This window comes from Crocodylus siamensis, chromosome 12 (assembly GCF_052110815.1).
Source record: "Crocodylus siamensis isolate JL-2025a chromosome 12, ASM5211081v1, whole genome shotgun sequence".
NCBI classification, from domain to species: domain Eukaryota; kingdom Metazoa; phylum Chordata; order Crocodylia; family Crocodylidae; genus Crocodylus; species Crocodylus siamensis.
Window position 1 is genome coordinate 30,408,757 of NC_143406.1, and position 13,716 is coordinate 30,422,472.

Below are 13,716 nucleotides of genomic sequence, written 5' to 3' on the forward strand. Positions count from 1 at the left end.
TCAGCACGGAGGCGGAAAAGGATCTGGGGGTCATCATTGACTCCAAGATGAACATGGGCTGGCGGTGTGGAGAGGCAGTCAGGAAGGCCAACCGCACCTTGTCATGCATCCACAGATGCATCTCGAGCAGGTCCAAAGAGGTGATCCTCCCCCTCTATGTGGCACTGGTGAGGCCGCAGCTGGAGTACTGCGTCCAGTTCTGGGTGCCGCACTTCAAGAGGGATGTGGACAGCATGAAGAGGGTCCAGAAGAGGGCCACTCGTATGATCAGGGGACAACAGGGCAGGCCCTATGAGGAGAGGCTACAGGACCTGAACCTGTTCAGCCTCCAAAAGAGAAGGCTGCGGGGGGATCTAGTGGCCTGTTATAAACTAGTCAGGGGGGATCAGCAGGCATTGGGGGAGTCACTGTTCCCCCGAGCACCGCCAGGAGTGACCAGGAATAACGGTCACAAGCTGGCAGAGGGTAGGTTTAGGTTAGATATCAGGAGGCGCTACTTCATGGTCAGGGCGGCTAGGGTCTGGAACCAACTTCCAAGAGAAGTGGTGCAGGCTTCTACCCTGGGGGTGTTTAAGAGGAGGTTATATGCACATCTTGCTGGGGTCGTTTGACCCCAGTATTCTTTCCTGCCATGGCAGGGGGTCGGACTAGATGATCTGCTCAGGTCCCTTCCGACCCTAGAAACTATGAAACAGGGTTGGACAAAACATGGTTTGTGAGCTGAATCTGGCCCTTTGAGGGGCTTCGTTCAACCCACGGTGGGTCTGTTGGTCGCGCCTGGGCCAACGCAGTGGGGCTAGGGTGGCTCAGCGGCTAGACTGTCATTCTAGTCAGCATAGGAGGCGGCCCTGGGCCCATAGTACCAGCGGGGACCCACAGCCCTGACCCAGTGTGCCCCATGCCTGCTCTAGACTCACCAGTGCTAAGCAGTGGCAGCAGCAGCAGTGGCTGGGCAGAAATTGTTCCTCAGCACAAGGGAAAAGTGGTCCCTTCCCTTGCGGCTTCCAGGCCCTTCCTGTTGCAGCCTCCCGGAGCCTGCACTGGACGACCCTGCATCTCTGCCACCATCACTGCTGTCTCTAGGCTGCCCAGGGGCAGCAGTGGCAGTGCAGAGCTGATGCAGGGCAGCCCGGCATGGGCTCTGGGTGGCTGTAGCAGGAAGGGCTGGGCAGCGGTAAGGGGAAGGGGCTCCTTTTGCCCCATGCTGAGGACCAGTTTCTGCCCAGTTGCAGCCACTGCTCAGCACTGGCAGGTCTGGAGCAGGCGCCGGGCATGTCGAGTTGGGGCTCTGTGCATGATCCCCTGCCAATACCGTGGGGTTTGGGCCAGCCGTGATGGCAGCCCGAAGAAGCCACCGCCACCTGGGCTGTCTAGAAAAGCAGTCGAGCTGTGAAGCCACCCCAGCCATACTGAGTGTCCAGGGGGCAGCAGGAAGCACCATGGGCGGGCAGTGCAGAGCAGGCGCAGAGCTGTGCACGTAGGATCTGACTGGTCTCCGGGTGAGTCCAGAGCAGGGTTGTGGTGGGGCTGGGGCTGTACACTGTTGGCAGTGACAGGGAGGCACCACAGGACGTGCAGGCTCCAGGCTGTTGTGGGGCGGGTGCTGACTGGCTCAGGGTGGTGTGTGTGGGGGCTCCCATGCACACCTCACCATACCCATAAACCCTTCCCCGCAAACCCCACACACAATCACACACCACATCCACCCACAGTCTTCCCCACAAACCCCACACCCCTCCCCAAGTGCACCACCTCCCCCCCACACACATACCTCTGCACCTCTGGGGGAGCCTTGCTCACTGCTACATGCACATACCCCACCATGCATATTTGTGTGCACACACCCTCCACGTTCCCCATAGATCCCCACAAATCCTATACCCACCCACACTAACACCCCCTCCTCAGATTTTGACTCCTTCAGGGAATTGATGGGCAGGACCCCCTGGGAGGCCAGGCTGACCCCCTATACCTACCCATCTTCATCCATACCCCACATACATACACACACATCCACACATGCTCCCACAGCCCCCCTAGAAACTCCATACCCACCCACCCAGACTCCCCCCTCCACACCTTCCCCCCACAATATACAAAAGTAAGACTTCATTTTGAGCTATTATGCAATCACCTCTCTTTATACACAATGCAAACACGAACAAATTAAACAATAATGTTTTTAAAAAAAATAAAATTAAAATATACTAAAAATCAGACCTCTACAATAACATATAATTTGGTTTTTTTCTGGTTCCAATGGCAAACTGCCTTCCCAGAAGGAGTACTTCCAGGGCAAGGGTAAGGACTTATAGTGGCAAAGGTCAGGGGTTAGGGGGCTGGACTTGCAGTCCCAAGAGGGCAACCAGGGTGTGAAGCACCTGTCAAAGGGCAGGGCTACTTGTGGCCTTAGACAGCTCACCAAAAACATTAAGCTGCCCTCCAGCTGAAATAATTGCCCACCCCGATGTAGAATCTGTTAAAACAGGCATTCACTATTGCCAAAATGGGTATAAACTTAAATGGTTTGATTTTTACTATCTCTCCTTTCCGTTTCAGTTGTTAAGTGTTGCTTCTGCAGTTTCATGCTTTGCATGTATGGCTTTGAAAAACAATAGCCCATCTGGAATATATTAAAGAAACTGTACTCTGTCATCATAATGAAGGCCCTTTGACCTCTCTCTTGGGTTTTTGGCATCAGACAGCGGAGTAAATATCATAAAGACCGCATATAATGGTACCTTCCCTCTTGTGCCACTTGGTCATGAGGAAATTTTTGCATTGAAAATTTTGAGATGCTTTACGCCTCTTGCATCCACCCAATATAAAACAGCGTTTTTGTTTTTAAACTGTAATGCAAATACGATTTTGGGCCAGCTAGGTATAGTATTTCGCATTAGAGGTAAAGTGCATTCATCATATTTGGAAAATGCATGCGGAACTAATTAACACAGTTTTTGTTTAAATTCTACCACCTTGCAAAACCAGTGCATCTAACGCAGTGGTTCTCAACCTTTTCAGACTCAAGACACTCCTCTGATTTTAGCTTTTACTCATTTTTTTTACTTTAGTTAATGTCAGAAAAGGTTATTTTCTTTAGGTTTGGGAACCCTTCAAAAGTAACGTTCTCACCATTCATTTTGTATGCTCTGAATACATTTTCAGACTTTCCATCAGGCTAACCCAAGTAAAATGCACTGTATTCTAGATCGGATCAGGCTCACAGAGCTGGGGAACTTTGCTGGGATTTAAAAAAAATGCCTTTTGCAATGTCTATGGGGAATGTAGAGCAAAATAATTTCCACTTGCTATGCTATTATTAGAGTATGACTTTGGCTTCACTTTTTGCGTTGAAGAAGCAGAAAACTGGGGGTGAAATAGGATCCTAAAGTATACCATTTAAATTAAATAATAAAATCAACTTTTGTTCCTTGATGTACTCTTAAACTAAAACTTGGGTAAAATGCTACAATTTGTCTCTAATCCAGATTCAACAAGAATGTTGTTTTTGCTGGTCAGATACAAAGGGCTTACAGGTTACCCTAGCTGTGGGGTATACTTGCAAGAGTGAGTACCTCACAGCCTAGGATGGGTGTGCAAAATACAGCCTGTGGGCTGGATGTGGCCCATGAGGCCATTCTATCCAGCCTGCAGGGCCCTTAAAAATTTTTTTGAAAATTTAAAATTTATCTGTCCTTGGCTCCTGTCAAAGATGACAGGACCTAGAGGCAGTAGGACCCAGGGAAAGCCCAGTGGGCTCCCGCAGCAGCCAGGCCTGCCTGGCCCTGCCCCCCTGGCCAGAAGTCCCAGCAGGGGCTTCTGGCCTTGGACCACGTGGCTGCACTGGCACCAGAACCTCAGGTAAGGGGTGGCGGGGGAAGGGCAGACGAGCTGGTGCGGAGTGTGAGGAAAAACGGCCCCTTGCCCAGTGTTCCTTGCTGTAGCAGCTCGCAGCCCACGTGGGGGCTGTCCTGAGCAGGCACAGGCAGCTCCATGCAGGCTGCGGGCGGCTGCAGCATGGGGTGCTGGCCATAGGGCGGGTGAGGGGTGGCTTCCTCCGCTGTGCTCAGCACCAGCTTGTAACCCAGCCCAGTGCTGGCTCCGGGCAGCGTTTGCTGCTGCTGCCCACCCAGAGCTTGCACCGTGGTAGGCTGCGGAGCTGCCCGGCACAGTAAGCGGGGGAGCCGCAGCTGCTGCTACTGCGGCACAGCCCCAGTGGGCGAGCCCAGAGCCAGCATGGGGCCCAGCTGGCAGTGGGGGGTGGGTTACAAGCTGGTGCTGAGTGCAAGGGAAAAGCAGCCCCTTGCGTGCCCCGTGGCTGGCACCCCACACTGCAGCCGCTTACAGCCCACCTGGGGTTGCCTGTGCCTGCTCAGTACAGCCCCACGTGGGCTGCAAGCGGCTGCAACAGGGAGCGCCAGCCACAAGGCAGGCAAGGAGCCACTTTTCCCCATGCACCGCACCAGCTCCTTCCCTGCTGTGGAGCAGGGGGGCCGGGCTATGCGCTTCCCCCCCCCCCCCAACACGTGTACCACGGGGCTGGGGCGGGGGGCACTGGGAGTGAGCAGGTGTGGGAGCACAGGGCCAACGCCAGCAGGGCCCAGAGCAGGGTGGTAGGGATGCAGGGTCCCAGCTGGCAGGGACTCTATGGAGCTGGGCCAGCTCCCCCCCTCTCCCTGGTGGTGTAGCCCAGCCCAGCTCCACAGACCCCTGCCAGCCTGCGCCCTGCCCTGGGATGTTGGTCCCAAGATGGTGACCGGGGGCGAGGCTCCTGTCAAGGGGCGGGACTACCCATACAGTCCTTGACAGCTTGACAAAACTGGGTAAGTGGCCCTCTGCCTGAAATAATTGCCCACCCCTGACCTAAGACCTGAAGTTCTTAAGCTTTCTTGGTCTCTGGCATATGACTTCTTTAAGAATTTTTGTTTGGAATTGGCAGGAATTAGAACGGAAGCTAAGGGTGCCTATTACACATGCTCCAGTGTGGGGGTGGGGAGAGCTCTTTAATTAGAGTGGCTTTTGGGACTTTTTTTTATTCAGTATCCCAGGTTTCAAAATGGCAGTGGGGATGCCTTAACTAAAACTCGTTTGACGAGCTTTAGTTAAAGCGCCCCGCCCCCGCTGCCATTTTGAGATGTGGGGCACTATATACATGAGAGAACGTTCCAGCGTACTGCGGTCTGGTTGGAACACTCCAGTTAATCGACTGCTCCAACGTGTTCTAATTGGAACGTGTTGGAACACATGTATAGGTACCTTAAGACTTTTCAGTGAAAAACATTAGGCTCAGGGAGTCAGAAGTTTTGATGAAAAAATGCCATTTATATCTGGTTACTCTAGTGGTTTTTGATACAAAATATGGGAACGTGCATTTTCTGTTTCCAAGTGCCAGTCCACAGTGGACATAGGTCTCCAAGTGCCAGTCCACAACTTTGCTTTTATTTGTCTTCCATGCATCACCTAAAATTAAAAAATAAATAAATCCATATATCAAAATTGAAGTTTTCTAATTTGCATCCCTATTTGAAATACTTAATGTCACCTGCCTCATTACCCTAGGTTGTAGAAGCGTACCTTTTGTTCTCTGCCACTATATGTAGAATCTTTGGTGTGTGTCCCTTTCTGGGTGGTGAGAAACAAGTATGCTAAGATACTTTCTCAGTTTCAACAGTAGACCGAGTACACTTAAGTAGGGCCAAAGATGTATTAAGATTATAAGACTCTTTTTAGAGTCTGAATACTTTTTCTGCAGGCTTAAATATCTTCAGAATAGTGCAGCAATTTTAAACAATGTTTTATTATTAATTTCTTTAGGCGATTAGAGTTTTCTTCATGCTGCGTTCACTGTCACTGCATCTGAGAGATGAACCAGAAACACAGTTACCACTGACAAGGGAGGAAGATCTAATAAAAACAGATGATGTTCTGGACTTGAGTAAGTAGGTTTTCCCTCCACACTCTAACATCTGTTATATAAATTGTCTGCCTTATCTGAGGAACTGACAAGGGAAGCTGGTAGTTGTTTAAACATCTGTGTAATGAGGGTGGTCTTTTTACTAAACTTAGGTTTGGAAATTGGTTAGATTGGGAATATGTCTTTGGCCTGGTAATCTTTTTAAAAAAGTATTTAAAGATCCTTCCTTGGATATTTTGCTAGGCATGCTGGTAGCTGCAGTATTTGAGTGGTCTTTCTTGTCACAGTTCGCTTTATTCTTAACTACCTCATTCTTACCTACCTTTTTGCTCTGGTTATTCATCTTCAACTCCTGTGAAACATATATGCATGCTTTTAGGCTGCAGACAAAAGTTAAGGGTGGTAGAGAAATGAAATTTAGCACCAACATCCTTCCCACATCCCCTGTATTCTTAAGGGCAACTTGGAAGGTTTTTAGCTAGTAGTGCAACACAGTTCTAAATTTAATGAAAACTGCAGAACATGTTAGGGGGTTGATAACATACAAAAATATAGTAATAGAAGCATTTGATGCTACATTTACTGTAATAAAAGTTCAAAGACCTTATCAGTTTTACTTGATTACAGATAGTCATTTGAATATTTGTTTCATGGTTCAGACATTACCTTAGTAAGAATTGATAAGTAGTGTGTCTGTTTAACATGGTTAGCAAGCATTAATTGCCTCTTGGCCATTCAGCAGGGGGGGGGGGGGTGCGGGAGCTGGAGTGCTGTTGTACCACAAACTTCTGCCACAATTTAGGTAGGTGCCTAAATACGATTTAATACATTGCAACATTTCATTGCTGAGGCCTTTTCAAGTCCCAGCCAATAGGGCTGTGCAAAATGGCTATGTTTTGATTTGGTTTTAGATTTGGCTGTTTTGGAGGGACAGTGATTCATTTCAGTGTTTCAAATCACTATTCCATATTGATTCGATGTTGTTTTGGTGATTCAGCCATATGCTATAATAGGGATCACTAAAATGCCTAGAACTTTATCATTTCTTGCCTGATTCAGTTGAAAGTTGCAGGGATGGTAGCCCATTCTAAGGGTGTGAACCCTGCCAAGTTTCAAGAAGACATAGGTGCAGGGTTTTCTATGAAATTGCATCTCAAACTGTTCAAAGTGAAGCTTGTATCACTTGCTGGCAGCAGCAGCATGCTGTCATCCTGCCTGCAGATCTAGGGGCTTGTGCCCCCCAGGAGAGCTGTGGCGCTGTGGCAGACTCCTCCCAGGGGGTGCGGGCCATCCCTCCCCCAGAGCACTGGGATTGGAATTGACCTCAGGGAGAGATCGCAGGCACTGGCCACCTACAGGTGTCAATATCAGAGCAGCTATTGCACAGGATTTTTTCCACAATTGCCACCTCACCCCATGGCAGAAGCCAAGCCAGAGGGAGGGTGGGCTCCTGGGTCTGTGCAAGGTTGGGGCGGGGTCCCCGAGCTGGCCTTCCTCCCCCCCACTGCAGCAACCTGGGCGGGGGGTGGGTCGTGAGAAGGGAGGCATTCCCACCCCCTTCCTCCTTAGTTTCCGTTTCCCTGCAAGCCCAGCTTTGAAACCCTGAAATTTTCCAAAACGTTTCAGATGGTGTGGTTTGGTTTGGTTTCAGAGATGTTTCAGAGCTTTCTGTTTCATTTTGGATCTGGTGTGCCGGGTACCAAAATGGGCCGAAACACCTCCAAAACGGAACAGCTGCTGAAGTTTCGTACAGCCCTACCAGCCAGTGAGTGAACTCTTCCGTTACCAATACAATATAAGACACAAGAGAAACCTGAGACTGAATTTCCATTTGACACTATGGTTTTAGTATTGCAACCCCTACCTGGCATTGGAAAAACAACTTTTCTGGGAAAGTGTTACAGCACTTGAGATAATGCTGAAAGTATTTTTTTTTTTTCCAAAAAGCACTTTTAGCACTCTTCGTGTGCTGATGTACCCAGTATGCTGGTTACCAGAATGAAAGAAAGTCTTTAAACCTCCAACTACATAACATTTTTCATTGATTTCCAGAGCTTGACAACAGCACTGAGTGTTTTTTGTTTGTTTTTATTCAGAAAGTTCTTCAAAAAATGGAATGTTAAATGGTATTTATTACTAGCATTACAAACAGCTTACCTACACTTGGGTATGACCCTTGGGCACATCACCCTTGTGATGTAATAATGTTAAAGCAAAATATGAGTTGCATAAAGAAGTTCTTGATTTCTTTGAGCTTGGTTATATTTTTAACAAAATCAGAAAAAGAAAATTCCTTAAGCTATTGGTTTCTTATGGTCTGAATTAGTGTAGACTCTTCTGCTTTAGCTACGTTGTTCTTCAAGGTAAATGTTATATTTATGGATAGATTGATTAATATGAAGGTGTAATCCTCACTGGTCTGATCTAATATTACAACTAATTATAACCTAAAGTGGCAGCTAGAATATTAGATAGAGGTTTTTTAAATTTTAATTAAAACCACATTACTTAATTTTTTTGTAAGGAAATCTGTCTTTGCTATGGAGTTGCATGGACCTGGGAGCACCTGCTCTATGGTAATGGATGTTCAGCCCTTTGAGTACATTTTGTTTAATTTTGATGGCAAAACAAGGGTAAGAGGTTTGAGAAGGGGCAAGATGCTGTTCTAGCAGTTAGCCGACTGAATTATGTAATAAATAGTAAAAAAATATGCAAGTTATTGGCTAGTTGACATGTTTTTAGGGTTTGGGTGCAGAGAAGGGGCGGGGTGTGTGTGTGAGATCTCTGCAGAAGCTGAATTTAACTTCAATACCAGGCTGGCACTCAGATGATCCCAGCTTAAGTTAACTTCAATGGGTGAGATGATCCCAGAGAAGCATACACTTCTTAATGTCCTATTTCATTGCGCTTGAGTTGTGTTCAGTAACTTAGTGACTGGCATTGTTTGACTTCTGGTAAATTAATGAGAATAGTTCAAGTCAAATGCATCATGAAAGTATAACCCATTTGGTCTGTATTCATGAGCTATTTTGCCATAAGTGTGTAACTTACTACTGGGGTAATATGATTTCTGTTCTAATAGTTGGTACAACTTCCTATCATTCTTGTCAGATGTACTTGGGTGCAGAAAATCTTGCACTTACGTTGAATTGCACTGGTGACCCTCTAAGAGAATGAAAGCACAGAATTAACATAATTTTCTGTTTCTTATGAGTTATGTTTTTGTTCTGCTGCTGGCTTTTTAGTCTGCTCTGCTGAAGTAGACTAATAACATGCTATTTCTACAGTGGGAAACTGTAGTTGTTAAACAAACTGGAAATGAACAGAAAAAATTTGACAGTCACTTCAAGATTCAAGTGTGTGTTCTTAAAGTAAATCAAATCACAATATTCTTTCCCACTTATAAAGTGGGCTGATGTAGTTGTTTCCTGCATATTGATTATTTGATTGGTACCTGTCTCCTGCAATTTTTTTATTTTCAGTAATGCTCATTGACATGGTTTAATGTGTATTCCTGTAATCTTCCTGATTTACAAAACACTCATAATCAGGTTGTGGAACAGTATATTAGAATTACAATAAATTGTACAATAAATATGTTGTTTTATTTCAATATTTTTGTGTTTGGAGCTGAATTTTATATTTTCAAGAGTGGTTTTTTTTTTGTTTTTTTTTTAATCTGGTACTTTAAATTCAAATTTTTTTAGTCTCTGTAGAATTACTGCTGATTCTGAGTTTTTGTTTGTTTGTTTTTTACTTGAGAGAGAGAAACAACTAAAATCTATTCCAGTTTGCATCTTTTGTCACTAGTTTCTTGGTGGGGCCTCTCATATTGTCCAAACACATAATATGCAGTGATCCACCTGATGCAACCAGTGCTTACGAAATATTTTTCAAGGTGCAGGTAAGATAAATATTTACCTCTTAGCTAGGTACATTTATCTGTAAATTTGGTATATATAAACACAATGCTAGGCAGTAGTAGGGTATTGCCAGCCTTTGAAAATTTAAAAATCAGGCATTTGGGCACATTTCCCTCCCCTGCCTGCTGCTGCTGTCACAGGGGTGGGGAGGGAGGCATCTCCAGAGCTGCACCTGCCCGCTGCAGCTGAGTACCTTGGAGAGCTGGGCAGAACCAGGGACAGCAGCAGCAGGTGGGTCCCTTCTTCCTGCCCAGTTCCCCCTGTGTTTCATGTTTGCTTCCAGCCCAGGAACAAGGTGTTGGGGGCGGGGAAAGGAACCTGTCTGCTGCTGCTGCTCTCTCTAGCTCTGCCTGCCTCCACATGCAGCTTGGCTGGAGCTGGACAGGAGTGGCTCTGAAGTATACAGGGAATGTACAGCTGAGCATAGGGGTGGAAGGGGGAAGAGAAGATTCTTTATGTACTTGAAGGACTTAAAAATACCCCCCTGCTGCTCCTGTGGTGCAGTCTGACTACTTGCCTGCCCTGATTGGTGGGGAGGGGGAGAAGAAACTGGGAACTGGGGTGCAGCCACCCCAGCAGCACAAGCTGTTGCTCCTGCACCCTGCTTTCCAAAATCCTGGATCCACCCATGGTTACTGGTGATGTTGCTGGGTCATGTTAAGCCTTGGTTTTTTTTATGTTGTTTTTTCCCTCTCCCCTTGTTCTTTGCTCTTTTTTGCTTGCACCTGTAACAGCTTTAAAAATATTGAATAGATGGCAACCTTGGTGATGAGGATAATGGTCAAGGAAAAACCTAAATTCAGGAAACAGGAGATTAGCTTTGCTGCCAGAAATGTCTCAAACTGTAACTACTTTTTGCGCTCAGATATTGCAAACTGAAAGTTAAAAAGTTAAAAAGTAGCAGACATGGTTGTCCTCCTTCACCTGTAGTGGTTTATAATGTACTTCATATTTATTAGATTTTTTTTTCCCCAACAGTGAAGTCTCTGTTTCCCCTTTCTATCTCTGGTCGTGATTAAAGGGCATGCTTAGAGCTAAACACTGAGACATTAACATTACTGTTTTGACATCTGTAGACACAGCATTCGGGGATCTCTGCCTACAACTGTCATTTGATTTTTGGTTACCTTGTGTAATGTGTGACTTGGGTCTAGAGAAATCTACAAACTAGTAAGCGTCAGCATCTTCTAGTAAAATGAGAGGGAGCAGAGGGTCTTAAGCCTTTCTTGGCTTATCTTAATTACTGTATTTACTCTAATATAAGATGACCCTGAATATAAGTGACCACTCAATAATTAGATTTTGTATGTGGAATCCAGGTATATAATTGAATTGTTGGAGGTTTGCCTTGAATTTTTCTCCCTCACTACTACAGCAGGAAAAATAAGTCTTGCCCCTCCCTCCAACTTTTCCCTGCAGTTCCTCCTTCCTTTCCCGCACTGTCCCTGAGCACATGGGGGGTTAGGGGCAAATCTGAAAACATTAATCTTGAATTAAACATACCTGTAGTAATTTGCGTAAAATTACTACAACAACATCTGCTTCCAATCATGGGGGGGATGGTAATTAGCACATGGGTCCTTTGGAGGAGGGGGTGGTATCTAGAGTGTACACATGATGGGAACTAAGTGTTCTTGTAGTAACTTGCATAAAATAAAATACCCATAGACTTGGTTAATAAAAAAATTGATGTATTTTTGCCTTTTTTGGAAACTGCTGCAAGCTTTAGCACAGGTAACCCATAAACACCAAAAGGCTTGTGCTTTACCATATAGTTCATTGGCCTAGGCCCTAGGAGAGACACAATCCTTTCAAGCCATAGTTACCTCCACAGGTCAGCACTGCACAGTATGTGTGTACCCCCCCCCACAAAGGTTCCATGTGTTAATTACTGCCCCCACCCCCGCGCTGCTGCCCAACCCCCTCACCAGGAAGAGCCTAGTGCTGCTGGCAGCGGCAGCTTGACCTTGCTCTGTGAACAGATTTGGGCTCCCCCCACATGCTTCCCCAAAGGTGAGCGCAGCAGCGGTCCCCCCCCCCGCGATTAACCACAGCTCCATCCTGCACCCCGCCCTGGCTCTGCAGCACCTGCCCTGCCCCAGCCCTACTCTCTCCTTCACTGGAGGGGCTTCGATCTTCCTCCACCCCCGCACCCCTTCCCTCCACCAGACTTATCAGCTGGATGTTCCTCTCTAAGCTGCCTGGCTGCATATCAGCAATTGGATTGGTATTGGCCAATATAGCTCATTAATAATCCGTCATCACTATTGACCCAGAAAGTCTTTATCAGTGTACCGCTAGCACCAAGGAGAGGGTGTAAGTACTGGCTCTAGGTTCCTTGGTACTGAAGTACTGCCAGGCCTGGTGCCAGTTTTTCCTGTGGAGGGAACGTCTGCTTTTTCTAGGGCTTAACTTTTTTTTATTAGCATTTTTGGTGCCTGGGGAGGGTATTGAGGGTGTTGGAGCTTACCTTTGGTCTCTCCAAGTGCCAGCCTGGTATTACAGTACCTCTAGGCTTATTGCTGATTCCTCTTGGGGGCGCAATTGCCTGCTTTCTTGTTTGTTTGTTTAATTATTTGAAGGGACAGGGACACACGTGCACACATACTTCCCATTAGTATGTTTCCCAATATGGGCCATGTGTTTTATAGTCATGGTCACTGTTGGCAACATTTAATCAACTTATAGTTGGTGTCTGTTACTAAGCGTACACTGCTTTTGGCAGCAGTTTAATAACAAGCAATGTATTTAATTAGGTTTCCTTGTATCCAAGTGTAAGGTGAGGTGCTTTTCCCCACATGCTGATGGAGGGGCGGGAGGGGAACCTTCGTTTTGTAGTTAGGCAAATACGGTAACTCCAATATTAATGGTTCTAGTATGTGACTTTAAAAAAAAGAAATTCTAAATTTTACTTAAGTTCCTATAGATTTTTTATCTTAATAGTTTCCCCTTTGATTGATTGTCTATATACTCATCTTTATTGTGCGCATGAGGCTTACGTACTTGATCAGAGACCCCTTTTTTGCCTTGGGAGTACCCATAAGGTACACCGTAGCCTTGTCTCACCCCCTTATTGTTGTGGGAGGGTCTTTGGGGGAATAAAGATGCATTTTTTTCTGCTTCTCACTTTCTCTCAGCTGCCTTGGCTCATGCTTACAGCCAAAACTTGATCATAGACTTCCTTTTAAAGGCTTACTCCAGTCTTTTGCTGTTGTTTGTAACTTTCCATTATTTTGTAAAAAACAAAAATAACTTTTCCTTTGTAGGTACATCTTCACTATAGGTGGCCTTCTTAGTTTCCTCATTAATTTTTTCCCTTTTCCTTGGTTGAAATTAAGAGGAAAAAGTTGCCTGGTTCTGACTTCCACTGTAGTGTCAAAATCCCCAGTTGTGGCTTACCTGAAGTGGGATGTGAAGCAACTTCCTGCGCCAGCCTTATCCAGTTCCCCAACACCATCTTCTCACAGTTTGCTCTGTGTCCACCCTACCACACCCAGCCCCTTCTGGGTTGGACCCAGTGTTGCAGATGCTGTAGATGGCACAGGAGGTCAGTCCTGATCTGACCCATAGAACCAGCTCAGTGACCCCCGTTTGGCCGGCAGAGTCAGATGAGTTTGACACCCCTGGCTTAGACCGGCTATAAAAGACAAGGAGCCAAAATACTTAGATCCACTTAAAGAGAGTGATCCTACTGTTCTACCAGTTTGTAATTCAGATCAAACTCTCCTTGCTGGATACAGTATCCTCATATATCTCTGCCAAGAGAGCTGAAGAAGTCCCTTCTAGCCCTCATCTCAGGAGGGCAGGCAGTGGGGGAAAAAATGTCTGCAGGTGGCTCATATGGTATTGATACTGCCTCACTTGCTACAACAACTATGA

General features: G+C 46.3%; 1 protein-coding gene across 5 annotated transcripts in view; it reads left to right on the top strand.

The window, feature by feature from the left end:
* The window catches only part of CLEC16A (C-type lectin domain containing 16A), a 188,080-nt gene that overhangs the window by 96,176 nt on the left and 78,188 nt on the right, over nt 1–13,716 (top strand). For all 5 annotated transcript variants that reach the window (XM_090023182.1, XM_090023177.1, XM_090023180.1 and 2 more), the window contains exon 18: nt 5,815–5,935. In XM_090023182.1, coding sequence (XP_089879308.1) covers nt 5,815–5,935 — 121 coding nt within the window. The remainder of the gene's footprint in view (nt 1–5,814; nt 5,936–13,716) is intronic.